The 17,239-nt window shown below is 41.7% G+C and overlaps 1 protein-coding gene across 1 annotated transcript in view; it reads left to right on the top strand.

Moving 5' to 3' along the window:
- The first annotated feature begins 1,690 nt into the window (after positions 1–1,690).
- The window catches only part of CORO1C (coronin 1C), a 36,715-nt gene continuing 21,166 nt past the window's right edge, over positions 1,691–17,239 (top strand). Inside the window, exons 1-2 of the mRNA XM_006762029.2 lie at positions 1,691–1,707; positions 2,687–2,886. Coding sequence (XP_006762092.1) covers positions 2,692–2,886 — 195 coding nt within the window. The 5' untranslated portion in view covers positions 1,691–1,707; positions 2,687–2,691. The remainder of the gene's footprint in view (positions 1,708–2,686; positions 2,887–17,239) is intronic.

Raw genomic sequence — 17,239 nt, forward strand, 5'->3', positions numbered from 1 at the left:
TTAGATGGTATCTAGTTTATTTGAGTGAAGAGGAAAGTTGTCTCTTATTTTTCAAGTTAGAGGCCTTCCTCAAATGTGCATTCACATTTAAAAGGGAAGCACAAAAAGTTGACCTCATGCCTCTGTGGGCTGAGGGGCTGGTTGAGTGGTGGACCTCACAGTGGGTGGTGAGGTCTGATCTCTTACCAGATGGGGCAGGTGGTATCTAGGCCTGGTAGCCAGTGTTTTGGGAGCCCCAGAAACAAGGGAGACTCCACTGTACAGAATCACATTGTCACTGTGACACCTGTTCATACCTGTGTTACCTGTCGACCTGCCCAGGGCATGCAATCTGGCTTCTGCTGGAGTAGATGCGGGGTAGTCCTGTGATTGTGCAGCATTGGAGAGGGTGATCTTGGTGTTGAGCTGCTTCTGATTTAGGCCTCAATTTTCTCTTCAGCCCCTCTCCCACATCCCTGTTTCTCTAGAGTGCTCTGGGGTTTCCATGGGCTTTGGTGTTCTTTTAATGAGCCTTTCCTCCTGAGACATGCAAGAGGACAGGACATTCACACTTCAGTCAGTTGCATGTATATAATAGCTTTCCATCTTTTAAGATTTTGTTGTCACATTTGCATTCTTCTTAGGCTCCATTCAGTGACCTTTCTCTTGTCCTTTGGTGTTTATACCTGCTTTTATTCTTTGACTGCCATTTTATTAGGGTTCCAGGAAGGAGTGGAGATAAATGCCATTTGTATTTCTTTTGTAAATTACCTCTTCATGTCCTTTGTGTAATTTTCTATTGGGATTTTCATGTTTTTAATTTGTAAAAACTTTGTGTATGAAGGATATTAACTCTTGACATATGGTGCAATCCTTAGTTCTATGTTAACTTACTTTTGAAACACTTGCTAGAAGGTTCTGGTGGGATTTGAGCTTCTGCTAACTTGTGCAGATGGTTGTGTGGGGAAATGGATCCTGGAACCAGCTGGCGGTCCATTGGCTTTTGTATGGATGTGCTTTTCTTATGGTTTTCACCACCTCTTGGAAGCTCTTTATCTCTTCATGCTTGAGAATTATTCACACTGCTTCACAAATGAAGAGCTCTGGCCAAGTGGAAGCAAATAATTTGCCATCTCCTCTACCAAGTACTCTAAATGTATGGTCCTGGTAGTCAGCTGGAAAGGTCTGGCAACAGCTGGGCTGAGGAACATGGGTGCTCAACTGCCTGCCAAGGGTCCGTTGCCCCAACCCAGCCATATGCCCCAGGCTTGTAGAGAGGCGACTTTCGCACATGCCTTGGAAGGTTAGAAAGAGGCTGGCAAAAATAAATTCTCTCTCTTTGCATTTAGCAGTGGGCCCAGCGTCATGAGAAAGGGAATTAGAGGGAAACAATTAGCAAAAGCCCACCATGTGTCCCTTTTGGCATGAGTGGACAGGTGTTAGCTCTCCTCTGTACCTTATGGGGGTCAGAATGACTGGTTTTCAGCTGACCATGTTCCATTTCCACTTAGGTTTTCTCCAGGCCCCTTTTATCCTAGCGTATATGAGCAGAATGTTCTGCATTAGCAGGTAGGATAATTACATTGGTATAGTCTAGGAAACCACCAGGTGGGGCCTGGTGATCTTGAAGCAGGAAGCTTTCAGTGCACATGTCTATCGGACAACCTAGTGGAATTTGGAGTCTGAAATGACCCAGGAGGAAGCCCAGGAATAACACCCCTCCCCCAGGTGAATGATCAACTCTGATGTGAAAAACCATCCTGGTTCATTTCCCCTCCCTGAGGTTTTCCTTTCCGCTGTCCAACTGCTGCTGCTGCCACAGTCATTCCAGGCCTTTCCAGGCTTGGTTTATTGTCACAGCTCTTAGCCCAGCACCTTGCTTTTAGCTTCTTCCTGCCTAAAATGGTAGTAGGCCACTGTCAGACTTGTTGTCATCCCAAACATTATTTTTTTGTCACATTACTCTCCATTTAAATCCTTGCTACTTTCTTTTCAGACCTGGCTTTTGACCTATCAGTTGCCTTAGCCAGACTCCTGGTAGCACTCAGCGCCAGGGGTTTGGTTCTGATTTGCTCTGATTATAATGCCTGTGTTGGAAGGCTCTTGAAGACAAGGGTGGTTGCTTATATTTCTTGAATTCTCCACTTCTCGTAGTTGGACTTGTGGAAACACTTGTGAGCGGGCAGAATTCTCAGACAGCAGAGTGCTGATGTCTGGGGGAAAATTACCTTGGCAGACTGAGGAAAAGGCCACAGTATCATATCTTTTTATGAGGGGGAGGGGTTCTTGAGCTCAAATCTACCACATAACTTAACTTGGAGTTTTCTTATCTTTAAAAGGGGGAGAGAGTTGAATTTACTTATCTTTCAATTCCCACCCAGTCCCGAAAGGCTAATTTTTCTCCATTCCTTGTCTTGATCTTTTTCCTGAAATTAAACTGATGAGCAGTTTCTGGATCTTGAATTAGGAATTTTTCATTTCTTTGTAATTCTTTCCCTGACGCATTTTCAGTTTTCTATGGGTATGTGCTGCTAAAGGAAGTTTGGATTTGCCATTAGGCTGCTTTTTTAGGAGAGCAGACAAAATGCCATGCCATTCTGGTTTTTGGGTGTTTTTTTGTACTTGGGAGTTCTTTTGTGTGTTTTTTTGTAAAAGTAAAGCTTCCAGTTGAGTGCATGACTTTAACATAATTTTTGTTCTTCTACAGACACCATGAGGCGAGTGGTACGACAGAGCAAGTTTCGGCATGTATTTGGACAAGCGGTAAAAAATGACCAGTGTTATGATGACATCCGGGTTTCTCGAGTGACCTGGGATAGTTCCTTTTGCGCTGTCAATCCCAGATTTGTTGCCATAATCATTGAAGCAAGTGGGGGAGGCGCGTTCCTTGTGCTCCCTTTGCACAAGGTAAGTAATCTGACTTTCCGTTCTGTTAAACACTGTAATAGAATGCCCAGACCATTAGACTCTGATGTAATTGAGGTTTCATTCCTTACAGTTTACAACCACATCAGTTTTTCTCTAATAGAGAATCATTAAACAGAAAGGTGAACTCTGTTCTGGGTGTGCCCTCTATGGATGAAAATGATTATCATAATGATGCTGTGAGCATGGGCAGGCAAGGAATTTTATGATTTGGTTAGTAGTCATCCATTTTTCACAAACTTTTTTCCAAAAGGTGTAGTTTAAAAACAATCATTTTTTATACGGGCAGAAATTTGTAAGACTATCTTTTTTGTGTGTGAAGTCATGAGGACTGAGACTTTTGGTTTTTTGAGTGATAAATGAGATGAAAGCTCAAGAAAAGGTTCCCAGTGGTACAGATTTCAAGTCTGGATAACAGTAAAGTTTCAGCATAGGATCTAAACAGTGTTAACAAGTGGTAGAAATAAAGGATCTTCACCAAAAGTGATTTTGTGTGACCTTCTACGTCAGTGGACTTCCCAGTACTCCCTACTCCAGTGGTTGGCAAACTGCGGCCCCTTGAGTGTGGCTCTTCCACAAAATACCACGTGCGGGCACGCACATACAGTGCGATTGAAACTTCGTGGCCACACTCAAGGGGCCAAAGAGCTGCATGGGCTTGCGAGCCACAATTTGCCGACCACTGCCCAACTCCATCCAGAGAGTCGTTTCCAATATAGAGAAGAAAGGAGATTTGTGATTTTCTGACTATTCTTGAATATTGTGGATGAAAAGCTGTACTTGCTTTAACAGGAAATCCCAGAATCACAGATAATTGGGAGGGTTTGGGGGTGGGGGTGGGGGGTAGTTGTTGCTGTGTGAGAGAGAACCTGGAAAGAGTAATTTTCTAGTTAGCTTTTGGAGGAAAAAAAGTTGGTGAGTCCTGAGCTCTGATAAGGGCTCAGCGCTGGTGAGGATGCAGGTGTTGGGTCACATTACAGCTGTTTCCACTCTGCTGAGAACAGTGGGTCCCCCTGAGTCTGAGCCATGCATACTAGGGGCACGTCTCGTCATTATGGACCATGTGATTCTGAAAGTGGTTACAATAAAGTGGTTTTCTGTCAAAGTATTGTTTCCCATATGGGTGTTTTTTCCTTAGGAAAAACTCTCACTGGGAAAACTTCCAATTCTCTTGTACTTTTCTCTCAGATGCTTATGACTAACTTGTTTTATTTTAACATCTGATTTTTACTTTAGTGACTGGATTGATGTGATATTACATAATAGGACCATTTCACTATAGAAATAGGGGATGGATGCCTTTGGGGAGCAAATTCGATATGTGTTTTCAAATGTATCTTATAATTGGCAGAGTCATTGATGATATTTTAAAGGAGAATTTTTCATTAAATTGAAATTTAATTTTCTACTTGGATGCTTTTATTTCTGTGGAGAACATTGCTGTTTATTGGCAAATAATACATGACCATCTTATAACTGTACTTAAGCCTGATTTTGGGGTGGGAGTTTGAAATTAATGCCAGTTGCATTTGGTCTCCACAACTTTTTAGTTTATTTGTTCACCAAGAGCAAGGAGCATTGGGAAACCTGACTTTTTAGTGGTGGGGTTTTGGTGGCCAGCTGAGAAGACGTTTCAGCTTTGTCGGCCAAGATAAGGCACTGGAATACTATGATCTGTTTTGGAGTTGAGTTTTTAGTTTTATAATGTGGGCTGCTTTTGTTTAAAGGTGAAGAAAAATCAAATTTGCACACGTAACATGAAGTGATGCTTGAAATCAAGATCATAGGAAATGATGCTCTGGGTGTGTATTGGGCTCCAGTATGTGTTGATAGCAGTCTGGGATTACTCTAAACATGAACTTGAGGAAATGGGTATTTTTTTTATTTTTCAATTAGGGGTATGGTTTTTCAAAACTATCTCAGAGACTTCTGGTAATGTTCGTGTCCGTCTGTGTGTGTCATCGTCCCGCCCCCCGGGTCCGCTTTTGTGGTTAGATTCTGGGAGAATCATGGTCTCTGTCTAGCAGGACTTAAAATAGAAAATGTAGAGAGTAGTAGGGACACATACATTAAAACACATACACAACAAGAGGTAAGTTTAGGCATGAATGCATGTTTATTTTAGCTGGTTTATGAGGTTTTTGTTAGCAAGGTTTTATTAGAGAAAGCGGGATTTTAAGAGGTCACTGTCAGAGGAATATGGAAAGTACTCAGCCCTGAGGTGGGGCAGTTTAGGTTAACACGTGATTCAGGATCTCTTTTGTACTGTTTCCTGCAAGCTATGACATGCCATTCTGTCATGACTTTTTAAGGTGTGGCTTAGTATGCACTTTCTTATTCTTTGGTCTTTCAGAGGCTGAATAATAGCAGTCTTGCTGAACAGAAGTTGGCTTTGTGGTTTTGGCTATAGGGATTTTTCTCACCACAACTGCAGAAACTGCCTTGTCCCAGACCCCCGTGCACTCTACCCACGTGGGCATGAACAAGTCTCTCCTGTGTGGAGTAGCTACACTCGTGATGTGGGACTGAGGCGTTCCCATCCCCTTGTGAACCATGTGGGGCATTCAGACACATCGCACCATTTTGTGGTTAGGTGCACGTGCACCAGAATTTCAGATCACAATGAGCCTGTACATTCTAACTTCAGCAAATAAGGGTGAGGGGGGACTTGGTTAGAATTATATGCTCTTGCTCTAATATACACTTGGATGGAGGATGCAAATTGAAGGGCTCCTATCTTGCCTAATTGCTCTCTCCCTTCCTCCCTAGACTATTCTTACCTGCTAGTATTGGAGTGATGGCTAATTTCATCCTCCCTTTAACTGCCTTACAGAGCAGCTCTGCTCTGAGCCCTTACAGGATGGGTGTGGCCAGTTCTCTATTAATCTTTTGACTCCGTTAATCTCCTCTGTCCTTCTAGCTCCTCTGGTATAGTTGCCTTATATACAGTTGTGTACGTTTCGGCCATTTATTTTAGGAACTGTATCTGAGATCTTGGTATATTTATGTCTGTGAACTATCTTTTCAATTCATTTTGTGGTTTTTCTCAACTAGGGTTTTGTGAAAAAAATTCAGCCCTACAGAAAATCATTTCAATGAATATTTTCTTAGTTCTCTCAAGGATGGGACATGGCTGTGCCTTCTAGGTGCATAAGAAATAAATTAATTCATTACTTATAGTAGCTTCCTTAGGGCATTAGGACTTAATTCTCTCAGAGCTTGTGTTGACAAGGGCTGTTTTGAGTGTTCTTCTGCCATATTTATTGAGGAAGAAATCTTGATTTATTTCAGTCAGTATTCTGATTGTTCAGTGTCCAACTCACTTGATATCTCTTAATTTGCCGAGACAGTGGAAATCATTCTTTGGGTTCTCTTAGCCTCTTGCCCATGCTACTAGTACTACAGACTTCATTGTCACATTGTATTATAATTATTTTCTTCCTTCTTAACAGATAAGGGGAGGGCAGTCAGAATGATATGCTCTTGATCCCCTCACATTCACTGGGATGGAGGATGCAAACTGGATGGCTGTTTGAATGGTAGCTCTTGATAACAGGTTCTCCAAAGTCTTGCGTTACACTGTTGTGGTAGTGGCCTCCAATGATTCTTACCTCCTTGTGTTCATGCCCTATGTGGTGCCCTCCCACATTAAATAGGGCTGACTGTCTAACCATGAAGATACGGTGCAGTTGGTGGAGTGTGACTCTGAGGCTAGGTCATAAAGCATCTTGGCTCCACTTTATCTCTTTTGGAGCCTCCATGTTTCAAACAGCTCTGTGTAACGGTCCATAGGACTTCTTACCAGTAGCCAGCACCAACTTAACAAACATGTGAGGGAACCATCTTAAAAATGGATCCTGCATCCTGGCTGACACCTTGACTCATGAGAACCCAGAGCCAGATTACCCAGATAACTGCTGCTTTTCAGCTCCTGACCCTCAGAAACTGTGAGGTAATAAATGTTTATTGCTTTAAGTAGCTGAGTTTGAGAGTTAAGCAGCAATTGATGTATTCTCAGAATATGGTGCTTGATTCATAATGTGAGGCCACATAATACATAAATGAGTACTTCACAATGACCCAAAAGGCCGTTTCATAGTTTTAAGCATTCCATTAAAAAAAAAACACCTGTGTGTGTGTATGTATGTATATATCTGTGTGTATACACACACACATGCACATACACGTACATATGCATAACACTCAAATAAATCTTACGAGTAATTGGAAGATGCTGTACAGAAGCAAGAGAAAGTTATGTTATATGGCACGATCCTTATGTTCCATGATATTGTCATATGACCTAAAAAATATGTTATAAGGTCATACTATCTTATACATAACTTCAAATTATATTATTGGTTTTCAGGAATGTTAACATTGATGGTGGGTCTAAAGGTGATTTTTATTTTCTTTATAATACCTGTACAAAATGTTTTACAATGAACTTATTACATGTAAAGATGATTTTTAAAAGTATTATCAGTAATACTACCAGAGCATATAAAGAGCTAATTGTGTAAGTTTTAGTGAAATCTAAAACCGTACTTTTAAAAAATCATATTCATTCATTCACTCATTCCTTAGAAATCACATTCATTCATTCATTCATTCATTCATTCGCATACTCATTCCTTAGACATTTGAGCACCTGCTCTGTGCCATAACCTGTGTTGGGGTCTTGCTCTTAAGTTTTAATAACAGTTGACCTTGATCTTTTCAATGGGGAGCTTTGTGTGTGTATGAAATGCTCTCACACAACAATGAGAGATGAGTTCCAACTGAGGCTCAGAAGTCAAGGAAGTCATCACAGAATATTCTATTAGAATTCAGGTTTTCCTGTGTGTAGGAGCTAGAGATGAAACAGAAGAGGAGCCCAGCCAATTCCCTCAACTGAGGTACAAGAGATGCTCTGGGTCGGCAAAGAATGAAATGGGAGCCACATTCTTCCGTCAGATCCCTGGGTCTCTGGGAATTAGATAGACTTTTCTAGTATTGGAGAAATTGGGATAGTTGATTGGAGGGTGATTAAGAGAAGCTGAAGGATAGCTGCTTTTAAGAAATATATATATTCAGAGAGGAAGGGAGAGGGAGAGAGAGATAGAAACATTAATGATGAGAGAGAATCATTGATTGGCTGCCTCCTGCACACCCCACACTGGGGATCGAGCCTGCAACCTGGGCATATGTCCTGACCAGGACTGGAACCATGGCCTCCTGGTTCATAGGTTGTCACTCAATCACTGAGCCATGCCAGCTGGGCTGAAGGATAGCTTTCTGATAGAAAATCACATTTCTTGGCTCCTCCCTCCCCCATTGTAAATAGTGCAAAATTGGTCTTTTCCGTGATCGTTTTATGGAGGAGAACCAGAATAAGCACTGTTGTACATTTTTTGGATTATTGTTATAACTGGAACAACATTGCACGTTTTCTCCATATCAGCTTCAGGAAAAGGCAGTAACTTTATGTCATAGTCTTAAAAACGAGACTCCAAAATGACATCAGAATATGCTTAGAGGGTCCCCCACCTAAATGGAGTCTCAGTTTCTGCACATTGTAGAACTGCTGTCATAACTGTTCATTTGCAGAAATTGAAACTCAGATTGAGTGATTGCCCAGAGCTGAGTCTTTCATGAATTCGAATTTAGGTCTCTGAATCTTTGTTTGATTTGTACATGTATATTTTTTATTAATATTTTCCCCCTACTGAGTGTGAAAGATTTTGGGGGTGGAGTGGTAGAAACTGCAGTCTAATTGACACTTAATTCTTTGCATCTTTCTCTGGGATTAGGGACTTAATCACAAAAACACTAGCTTGTCAGGGCTTTGATTCTTTCAGCTTAGAAAATTGTCTTAAGGCTTGTCTCTACCATGTCTTGTGCAGAAACAGCGGCAATGAATGATGAAATCACAGCAGTTCACATTTTTGAGGTTTTAAGTGCCAGGCGCCGTGCTGATAGGTGCCTTCTTTCTTGGACTAATTCAAAAGAAATGACAGCCTCCCGATGGTGCTTTTACCCAGCACCTGCTGAATTGCATTGGCTGCATCCCCCCTTACTGTACACTGCTGACAGGCAAGTTCCATTCCCACAGTTAGCGGCGCTCCATTTGGACAGAGGTAGCAGTGCCAGGAGCCCTGTGTACAGATGTGGACTTTGGGCCCATGGTGGCTTTGGTGTTATGGGCAGGGGTTCATTGTCCGTGTCCTGGAATGCACGTTCACTGTCTCCTGAAATAGACACTGTCTGATGCCCTGAGCACCTTAAACTGTCAGTTGTATGGGCCCTGAAAGGCTGGGAGGCCGGGTGAGTCGGGGGTTGGGGGAGGGGGGGAGGTTGGAGGAGGCAGCGGGAAGGCACCAGGTGCAGAACAATGACTTCCAAATTATGTCACGAGCTGCCAGCCACACGAGCGAGCGAACCCTACACGGTCTCATTATCACATGAAGTGCCACAGAAGGGCCTTTTCATTTTCTCCCAGTGACTCCGTTTTCCATAGTCTTGCTGTGGAGGGTGGGGTGAGATGGGGGACACTCTACTCAACCTCAGTTAACAATGGTGCACAAAGTCCTGGCAGAAGGAACCTCACAATGTACCCTGGGGCTATTTTTGATTACAGTGAGTGACTGTGACTCAGAGTGTGCCCTGGCAGATGACAGGCTTCCACCCCCCTCCTCCCCCCTCCTCCCCCCCCCTGGAGATGAGCAGGCTGCCTGTCCTTTGTGTGTTTCCTTGGCCAGCCTCTCGAACTGCTGCAGTTCACTGATATGTCCACAGCAGCCGGCCCACAGGCTTGACAGGGCTCTGACAGTGGTTTTTACCATATATGGCCATCAGAGCTCTGGGGCTGTCAGCTGGCCAGGATAATTTCCTTCCTTTGCTTTGATTGGCTGCACAGAGGCTCAGAGAACGGTGGGATCTGGGAGTGTGTGGTGAAGGGAAGCCACTGAGTCAAGTGCAAAGAACGTTTAACTCTTTCCTGTTTTTTTGGAGCCTGAGTCTGTGCAGAGCACAAGACAAGTGCTGCCGGCAGAAGCCCTCAGTGCATAAACATGATGGCCCAAGCCTGGGAAAGCAGCGAAGAAAAGGTTCTTGAATGCAGATTACTCTGAAATAGACTCAGGTTTAATGGACGAATTTCTGCAGTCCGGATTTGTCCAGAATCCAGTATAACCATAGGTAGTAAATTTTCTTTTCTTACCAAGTTGAATATCGATGCTGGTTAGGGGTGCGACCTGAGTTGAGTGCAGGGAAGGCTGAGCTGGGAGGACCAGTGATGGAGCACATGTTGGCACTCTCAGAGGAGTGGTGACTTGGGTTTCTTTTCTGGCTGAACTTTAAGTCATGAGTAAATGATACAGGCTACTGAATTGGGTCTCTACTCCTGTCCTCCTCCTTATTTACAGCTGCTGCAAGATGGGAACTGCCACAGCCGTGAAGCCCAAGGCATTTACCTAAAACAGTTGTGATTTTTTTCTGCTTTTCATCCCCACTTCAAGGAGGGTGGATTTTTATTCTGAGGCCTGTGGGCAAACCAGTGTAGAACTGGGATTGGAAGGAGGAGCCCTGGAGTTCATCATTCTCAGAGGGTCCCAGGGGAGATGATCTCCAGTGTCATTGGCTCAGTGCAAGGGGTGAGGCAACCAGTTACTCTCCTTTCTAATTTGACACTGGATGCTTTGTTTTAATTTCCTATATTTGTACTTACATCAATAGTTCTTTTGCTTTGAAGCTGAATTTTATTTTGACTTGGTTCTTCTACCTCATCTTGGGTTTCTAGATTTTGTTTGTTCTCAGACCAGAAGTATCATATGAAATTACTTGTCTGCAATGATGAGGTTTTCACTTCATAAATTTTTTTGTTAAGTCAGGAAGTTAGAGAGTATAGCTTCTCTGGTCACCACTGGGAATTTAGGCATGGTTAAAGAGATGTTAATTAACTTTTCCACTTTTTTGCTTTCTGATAATAAAATATCCATCGTTTTAGAGTAACTTCTCTCAGGTTTTTACAACTGAGACAGTTGTAAAGAGGACACTTGATGGCAAAATGATTTGCTTGTCATTTCACTGTGCCCATAAAGACCTTTTTTTTTTTTTACTCACAGGCAGACGAGGTCTCTGCAGACCCACACTGCCCCTCCCTGGCAGCTCTAGGGCTTAGCTTACCTTACAGGACTGGGTAATCTCATCTGTGTTTTATTTCAGAGCACCTTCTCTTAGGTTGATGTTTCTGGTTCATTTAAAGTAAAACCTCCTCAGAATGTTTTATTCCTGGGCTATGAGCTGTCACCATCAGAGACCAGCCTGTCAACAAGTCATATATTGCGTGCGCCAGTCCTTATGGTCTGCTGCAGAAGCCCCGGTTTCGTCTGCGCTACTTCTCCCCTGTCTTGGGACCACAGTCACTATAGCTCCTCCCTGTGGGGCAACAGGGCATTAAGAGTTTTCAGCAGAACACGTATCCACATAAATAATACTGTTACAAGAAAAAGGAAGTTGAATAAAAAGGAAAACCCACTTCAATAGACATCCTTTTTTGACTCCTTTGAACTTTGCACATTGTGAATGGAGCCCTTATGCCTGGGCTGGAAACTTTTCCTGTGCTTCCGAGCACATGTTTGACTTACCATTTTCCTTGCTGAGAGTTAAAAAATTCTTACTGTATTACTTAAAGGCCAGTAATGAGTTATTATCAATGCCTTTGAAAAGATCTTTTAATTTAGGGACATTATGATAAAGTTCTTAAAATTTGGGCACATGAAGTGATTTTGATTAGCATTTTTTCCTAAAACGAAAACTTTTATGATTATAAAGTGGGGATGAAGCTGAAACCGGTTTGGCTCAGTGGATAGAGCGTCGGCCTGCGGACTGAAAGGTCCCAGGTTCGATTCCGGTCAAGGGCATGTACCAGGGTTGCGGGCACATCCCCAGTAGGAGATGTGCAGGAGGCAGCTGATCGATGTCTCTCTCTCATTGATGTTTCTAACTCTCTATCTCTCTCCCTTCCTCTCTGTAAAAAATCAATAAAATATATTTATAAAAAAAAATAAAGTGGGGATGAACAGTGGAAAATCTTTATACCTTGTTCCTTGCATTAGGTTCGGGTAGGGCTGTTTAAGCCCTTACATCAGAGGGTGGCATAATCAATCTGTATAATCTGTATAATAAGAACAGATTATAATAATCCTATATAATAAAAGGGTAATATGTAAATAGACCAAACAGCAGACCAACCAACCAACCATCAAAGCGTAATATGTTAATGATATGCCAAGGATGCTCAACCGCTCACTATGACGTGCACTGACCACCAGGGGGCAGACAGTTAACGATGATGTGCACTGACCACCAGGGGCCAGATGCTTGACCGGTAGGTTAGCTTGCTGCTGGGGCCCGGCCAATCGGAACTGAGTGAGATGGGCTGGACACGCCCTGGAGCCCTCCTGTGGTTCCTCCCAGGATCCGGCAACAGTGGGGTCCCTCAGCCTGGCCTGCGCCCTCTTGCAATCCGGGACTCCTTAGAGAATGTCGGAGAGCTGGTTTCAAGCCTGGTGAGCACTGTTGTGGCAGCACGAGCCTCTCCCGATCTGGACTGATTGGGCGCAAGCCACCCAGAGGGACCCCACCTGTGTATGAATTCGTGCACTGGGCCTCTAGTGGATTATAAAATGGCTGGATACTAAGATGACAGTAGATTAGAAGTTGGAAAAGTACTGGGAAGCTGCCTGTGCTGGACTAGATAAGGAAGACACTATAGAGAGCAACCAGAACCCAGCATCCTGGAAGAGCTTGGATTCTATGATTGAACTCCAGAATGTAAACTAGAAAGAAATCATATGTGGAATACCTTGAGCATCTTAAAAGGAATTACTTGATTTGATTGATAAAATTAACGTGTGTCACCTTTTATCACCATAGGAGTTTACTGGGTTTATAAAACATGTTAGTTATGAGAAAGACTAAGCTTGCTGGGTAGTGTTCCATGGCTTTAACAATATGTTACATTTTCTTTTTTTTTTTTAATATATTTTATTGATTTTTCACAGAGAGGAAGGGAGAGAGATAGAGAGTCAGAAACATCGATGAGAGAGAAACATCGATCAGCCGCCTCCTGCACATCCCCCACCGGGGATGTGCCCGCAACTCAGGCACATGCCCCCAACCAGAACCGAACCCGGGACCCCTCAGCCCGCAAGCCGACGCTCCATCCACTGAGCCAAACCGGTTTTGGCATGTTACATTTTCAATGAACCAGTAATGATTAGGTTGATTTTCCTTAGCACCAGTTTGGTAGCTTCTTCAACCTAATACTGCACAAGCTAAAGTGTGGATCGAAAACAATTATCATGCGAGGGGCCACTTTCAATATTAAGAAATAATTATTCTGGCCTGGCTGGTGTGGCTCAGTGGTTGAGCATTGACCTGTGAACCAGGAGATCATGGTTCGATTCCTGGTCAGGGCACACACCTGGGCTGCATGCAGCTCAATCCCCAGTAAGGGGCATGCAGGAGGCAGCCGGTCAGTGGTTCTCATTATATAATGCATAGGTCATGTTGGAAGCATCCCTATGGTAAATTTTGAGAATTTGATAATGTTATAATGTCTGCAGGTACATCTGTAATACACCATTAGTTGTTTTTTTTTTAAAACCACATCATAGAATGGAACTCCTTTATAGAAACGTTATCTGTGAGATTTCTGTACATGTTTGTTAGTATATATTTAGAATGTGTTGATTGAGCAGTACTGGCCTTGGCATGTAGGATGAGCATACCTCTTAAGTATGAATTGTTTGAAATGAGGTGTGAAAAATAAGACATACTGTTAGGTGTAAGTGGAAGCAGTGGTTGTTTTCCACTGATATTGATGGCAATTATCCTTACAACTAGAATTATGAATTAGTTGGATTTTGTATGTCTAAGGAGGAATGTTTTTACAAAGTCGTTGAAATTTACACACATTCCTTCTTAGAGCAGTTGATCAAGTTATGTACTAACTGATGCTTAAATTTTTATTTCATTCACCACCACCCCTTCCCCCCTTTAAAAAATAAAGACCATTGGTCGAAAGTTTTGCCTAACTCTGTAAGTTTAGTTGAAGCCTCAGTCTCCAGGAGCTCTGCTGAGTTTTATCTTGCCGCTTTGAAATGTTTGAGGACTTTCCCCAAACCTAAAGTAAATGATAGTGCTGTTGTCTAGGAGGTTTTCTGCCACTGTGAGGGTTGCTGGCTGGAACACGTCAAAGCCATCAGCCTCCGCTTGGGCCAGCCACATGGAAATTGTGTTGTCACACTTCTCTCTTGTGCCAGCTGTACACACACTTTGAAGGTGGAATTTTCCCTGGGGCTCATGTTGCTTGGCCCCTGGCAGGCCACTGGATCTTATAGATAAAGTCTGTAAGCTAGTGCCCTGACCTATTTCACTAATGTCCCCGAATTTTGAATTGGACTCTGGGCCAAAGCCTGAAGGGAACTTGGTGTTGGTCATTTTTCCACTTGAGTTGACTTGCTGGTAATTCCCACCATTTGGAATTGTAGCTAAAAATGTACAATAAAAGGTCTATGGCATGTGATTAGGACTAGTAAGTAATTAATAAATAAAAAGCTTTGTTTAAAATGGGAGGTCTAAGTGGCTTACTGACAATTCTCAGCTAAATATTCAATTCCATGCTAGAAAAGTAGTGCTGTTCTAGATGATGCAACTGAGGAGACATATCCCTAATGAATCAGTGGACTCATTTGTTAGTAAATGAAATTATTTTATATATAAGCCTTGGAAAATTAATGGGTAGTTCTTAAAATAAATCACCATTTAATAAAAAAAGGCACTTAAAAACAGGCATTAAATTCTTGTAAATCTTCCTTCCAGCTTCCGCATTCATTTAAATTTGCTGTTCAGAGGTGCAGGTAAGCTGTGTATGTCACCATGACTTCCGTGGATGTGTTTGTAAATGGTCCTTCACAGTCTAGCAAATTAGACATGGATTCCTTGGTTTATTCACTGGATGATAAATGAGGATGTGTCATGGGTATGAATGAGAAATGCATTCTCATTTAGATCCTAGTGCAAAATGTCTTTCAGAAATGATGTGTTCTCATCTTTACCATATAAGGCCATTATTGTATGGTTTCCTTCAATTTCCGTGTTCTTGAGCTCTCAGCAGTTTATAAGTGCCCAGTTCCACCCTTTTAGTGACATACACATATACTCATTGGGTGAACTATGTTGTGCTTTTTTTAAAAAAAAATTATTTTGTTATGGATAAGAATGTGTGTTCTTGATTGTGTGTTGTGAACATACTGTATGTAAAATATCAGTGTAGATTTAAAATGCCAATTTTCTCACACTTTCATCTTTTTTTCTGTTCCTTTGTCACTATCAGACATTTAGTCAGTTCCCTTTCTGTTATGTTTTGATATGATGCTACTTTCCCTGTTTTTTTTTATTGTAAGGATTTGTGATGACGTCACAACCAGAGGAAGCAGCTGTTTGTAGGAAATAATTTTTTATTAACTCCTTGTTTCTGATAACCAGCTGCCAATAATTTCAGCACTACTTTAGTGCCTTTTTCATCTCATGGCTTAGTGGAAATTTTCTTTCACTATAGAAATCTAGTGATATTTTAGATCTCTACTTTTTACTTTTCTGAGTACACAGTTTCTTTATTTAGTAAAATGGGGATAATGAAGTTCCTATATCATAAAGGTACTTGTGAGAATAAAGACATAAGGGCTTTCAAACAGTTCCTAACATATAACATAAGCACTCTAAAAGTGTTAGTTGTTATTTGTTTTTGATTAGAAAGGAGGGAAGGAAATACGTGGTAGTTGCCCTTTAAATAACATTCAGATTCCGGGCTTAGAGCTTGTATGCTGTAGACTTGTAGGGGCTGAGTTGGGAATGGCAGAAATGCTTAATACTGCTCAAATATCTTACTTAACTGACAAATACTGGTAATAGCTATTAACTATTAGCCTGGGTTGCTTAATTTTAACCTAAAAAAGTCGTTTAGTACGCTTCTCAGTACATAATTAAGAACAACTCTTAATAGCACTTCCAGATTCCAAAATTGTTTTAAGTCTGAGCAAAAGCTCTTCTTAACTCAAATTGAAAAAAAATATGTGGTGTCCTTGGAAGTTCAGAATTCAGTACTTTGCCATCAGGGATGCCAGATATGGTTTGCTGGAGAGAGTCTAAGAGTGCAAAGACCCAGGGATAAAATAAAACAACTCAGATAGAAACACTGTTTTCCTTGAGAGCAAAGATTTAAAAATGTAAGGTTAGCCTGACCAGTGTGGCTAAGTGGTTGTGCATCTACCTCTGAACCAGAAGGTCACAGTTCATTTCCCCAGTCAGGGCACATGCCTGGGTTGAGGCTCCTTAGTCGAGGGTGTGGAGGAGGCAGCGGATCAATGATTCTTTCTCATCATTGATGTTACTCTCCCTCCCTCTTCCTTCCTCTCTGAAATCAATAAAAAATTTAAAAAATCAAATAAATCCTGGGGTTTTATAGTAAATACATAGTAAAAACATGAAAAATTTTCTCAACTTTATTCTATTATTATTTTTTTAAAATAGGATACAAATCAAACAAAAAATAAAATAATAGGGCATTCATGTGCTCACAAGATTAAGCAGATGTTAAGATTTTGCCATGTTTGTTTCACATATCTTTTTTGAAAAACAATAAAGCATAACAGATGTAGCTAAGATACCATCCACCTTTACTTCTTCCTCCTACCCCAGAGGTAATTGTTTCCTTAAAGTTGCTATGTATCATATTTTGTACTTCTCATACATTGTATATATCTAAACAGACTGTTATTTTGTGTCTGTTAAACTTTTATATGATACTTACTCCCATACCAAAGGACAGTGAAATTGCTTCTGTTTTCTTTTTTCCACGATTCCCATAGTGCTGCAGTTAATATCCTTCTTGTGCAAAACATGGGCCATTCCTCTCACAGACCACCTACAAGTGGGCCTGCTGAGGGGTGGGCATCTTCACCTCCCGCTGTTTCCAAATTGCTCTCAAAAGAGGGTTGTAGTGGGATAGTCTCTCCTGTGATCAGTTTTTATGAGTTCCTCTTTCCCAGCACACTTGTCAGCACTTAGATTAGACTTCCAAATTGTTGCCAATTTTAATCGCTATAAAATGTTACCTCATTGTTTTAATTTGCTGTTCCCTGATGATAGTGAGATGATGTTTTCATATATCTATTGGTTTTTCAGGTTTCCTTCCCTGTGAATTCTCTGCTCATTTCACTTGCCCGTTATTCTGCTAGGTTGCTGTTGATTTTGTCAGGTCAATATGGTGCATATATATATCTCCCCC

The sequence above is a fragment of the Myotis davidii genome, unplaced genomic scaffold (assembly GCF_000327345.1).
Source record: "Myotis davidii unplaced genomic scaffold, ASM32734v1 scaffold478, whole genome shotgun sequence".
In the NCBI taxonomy this organism is placed as follows: Eukaryota; Metazoa; Chordata; class Mammalia; order Chiroptera; family Vespertilionidae; genus Myotis; species Myotis davidii.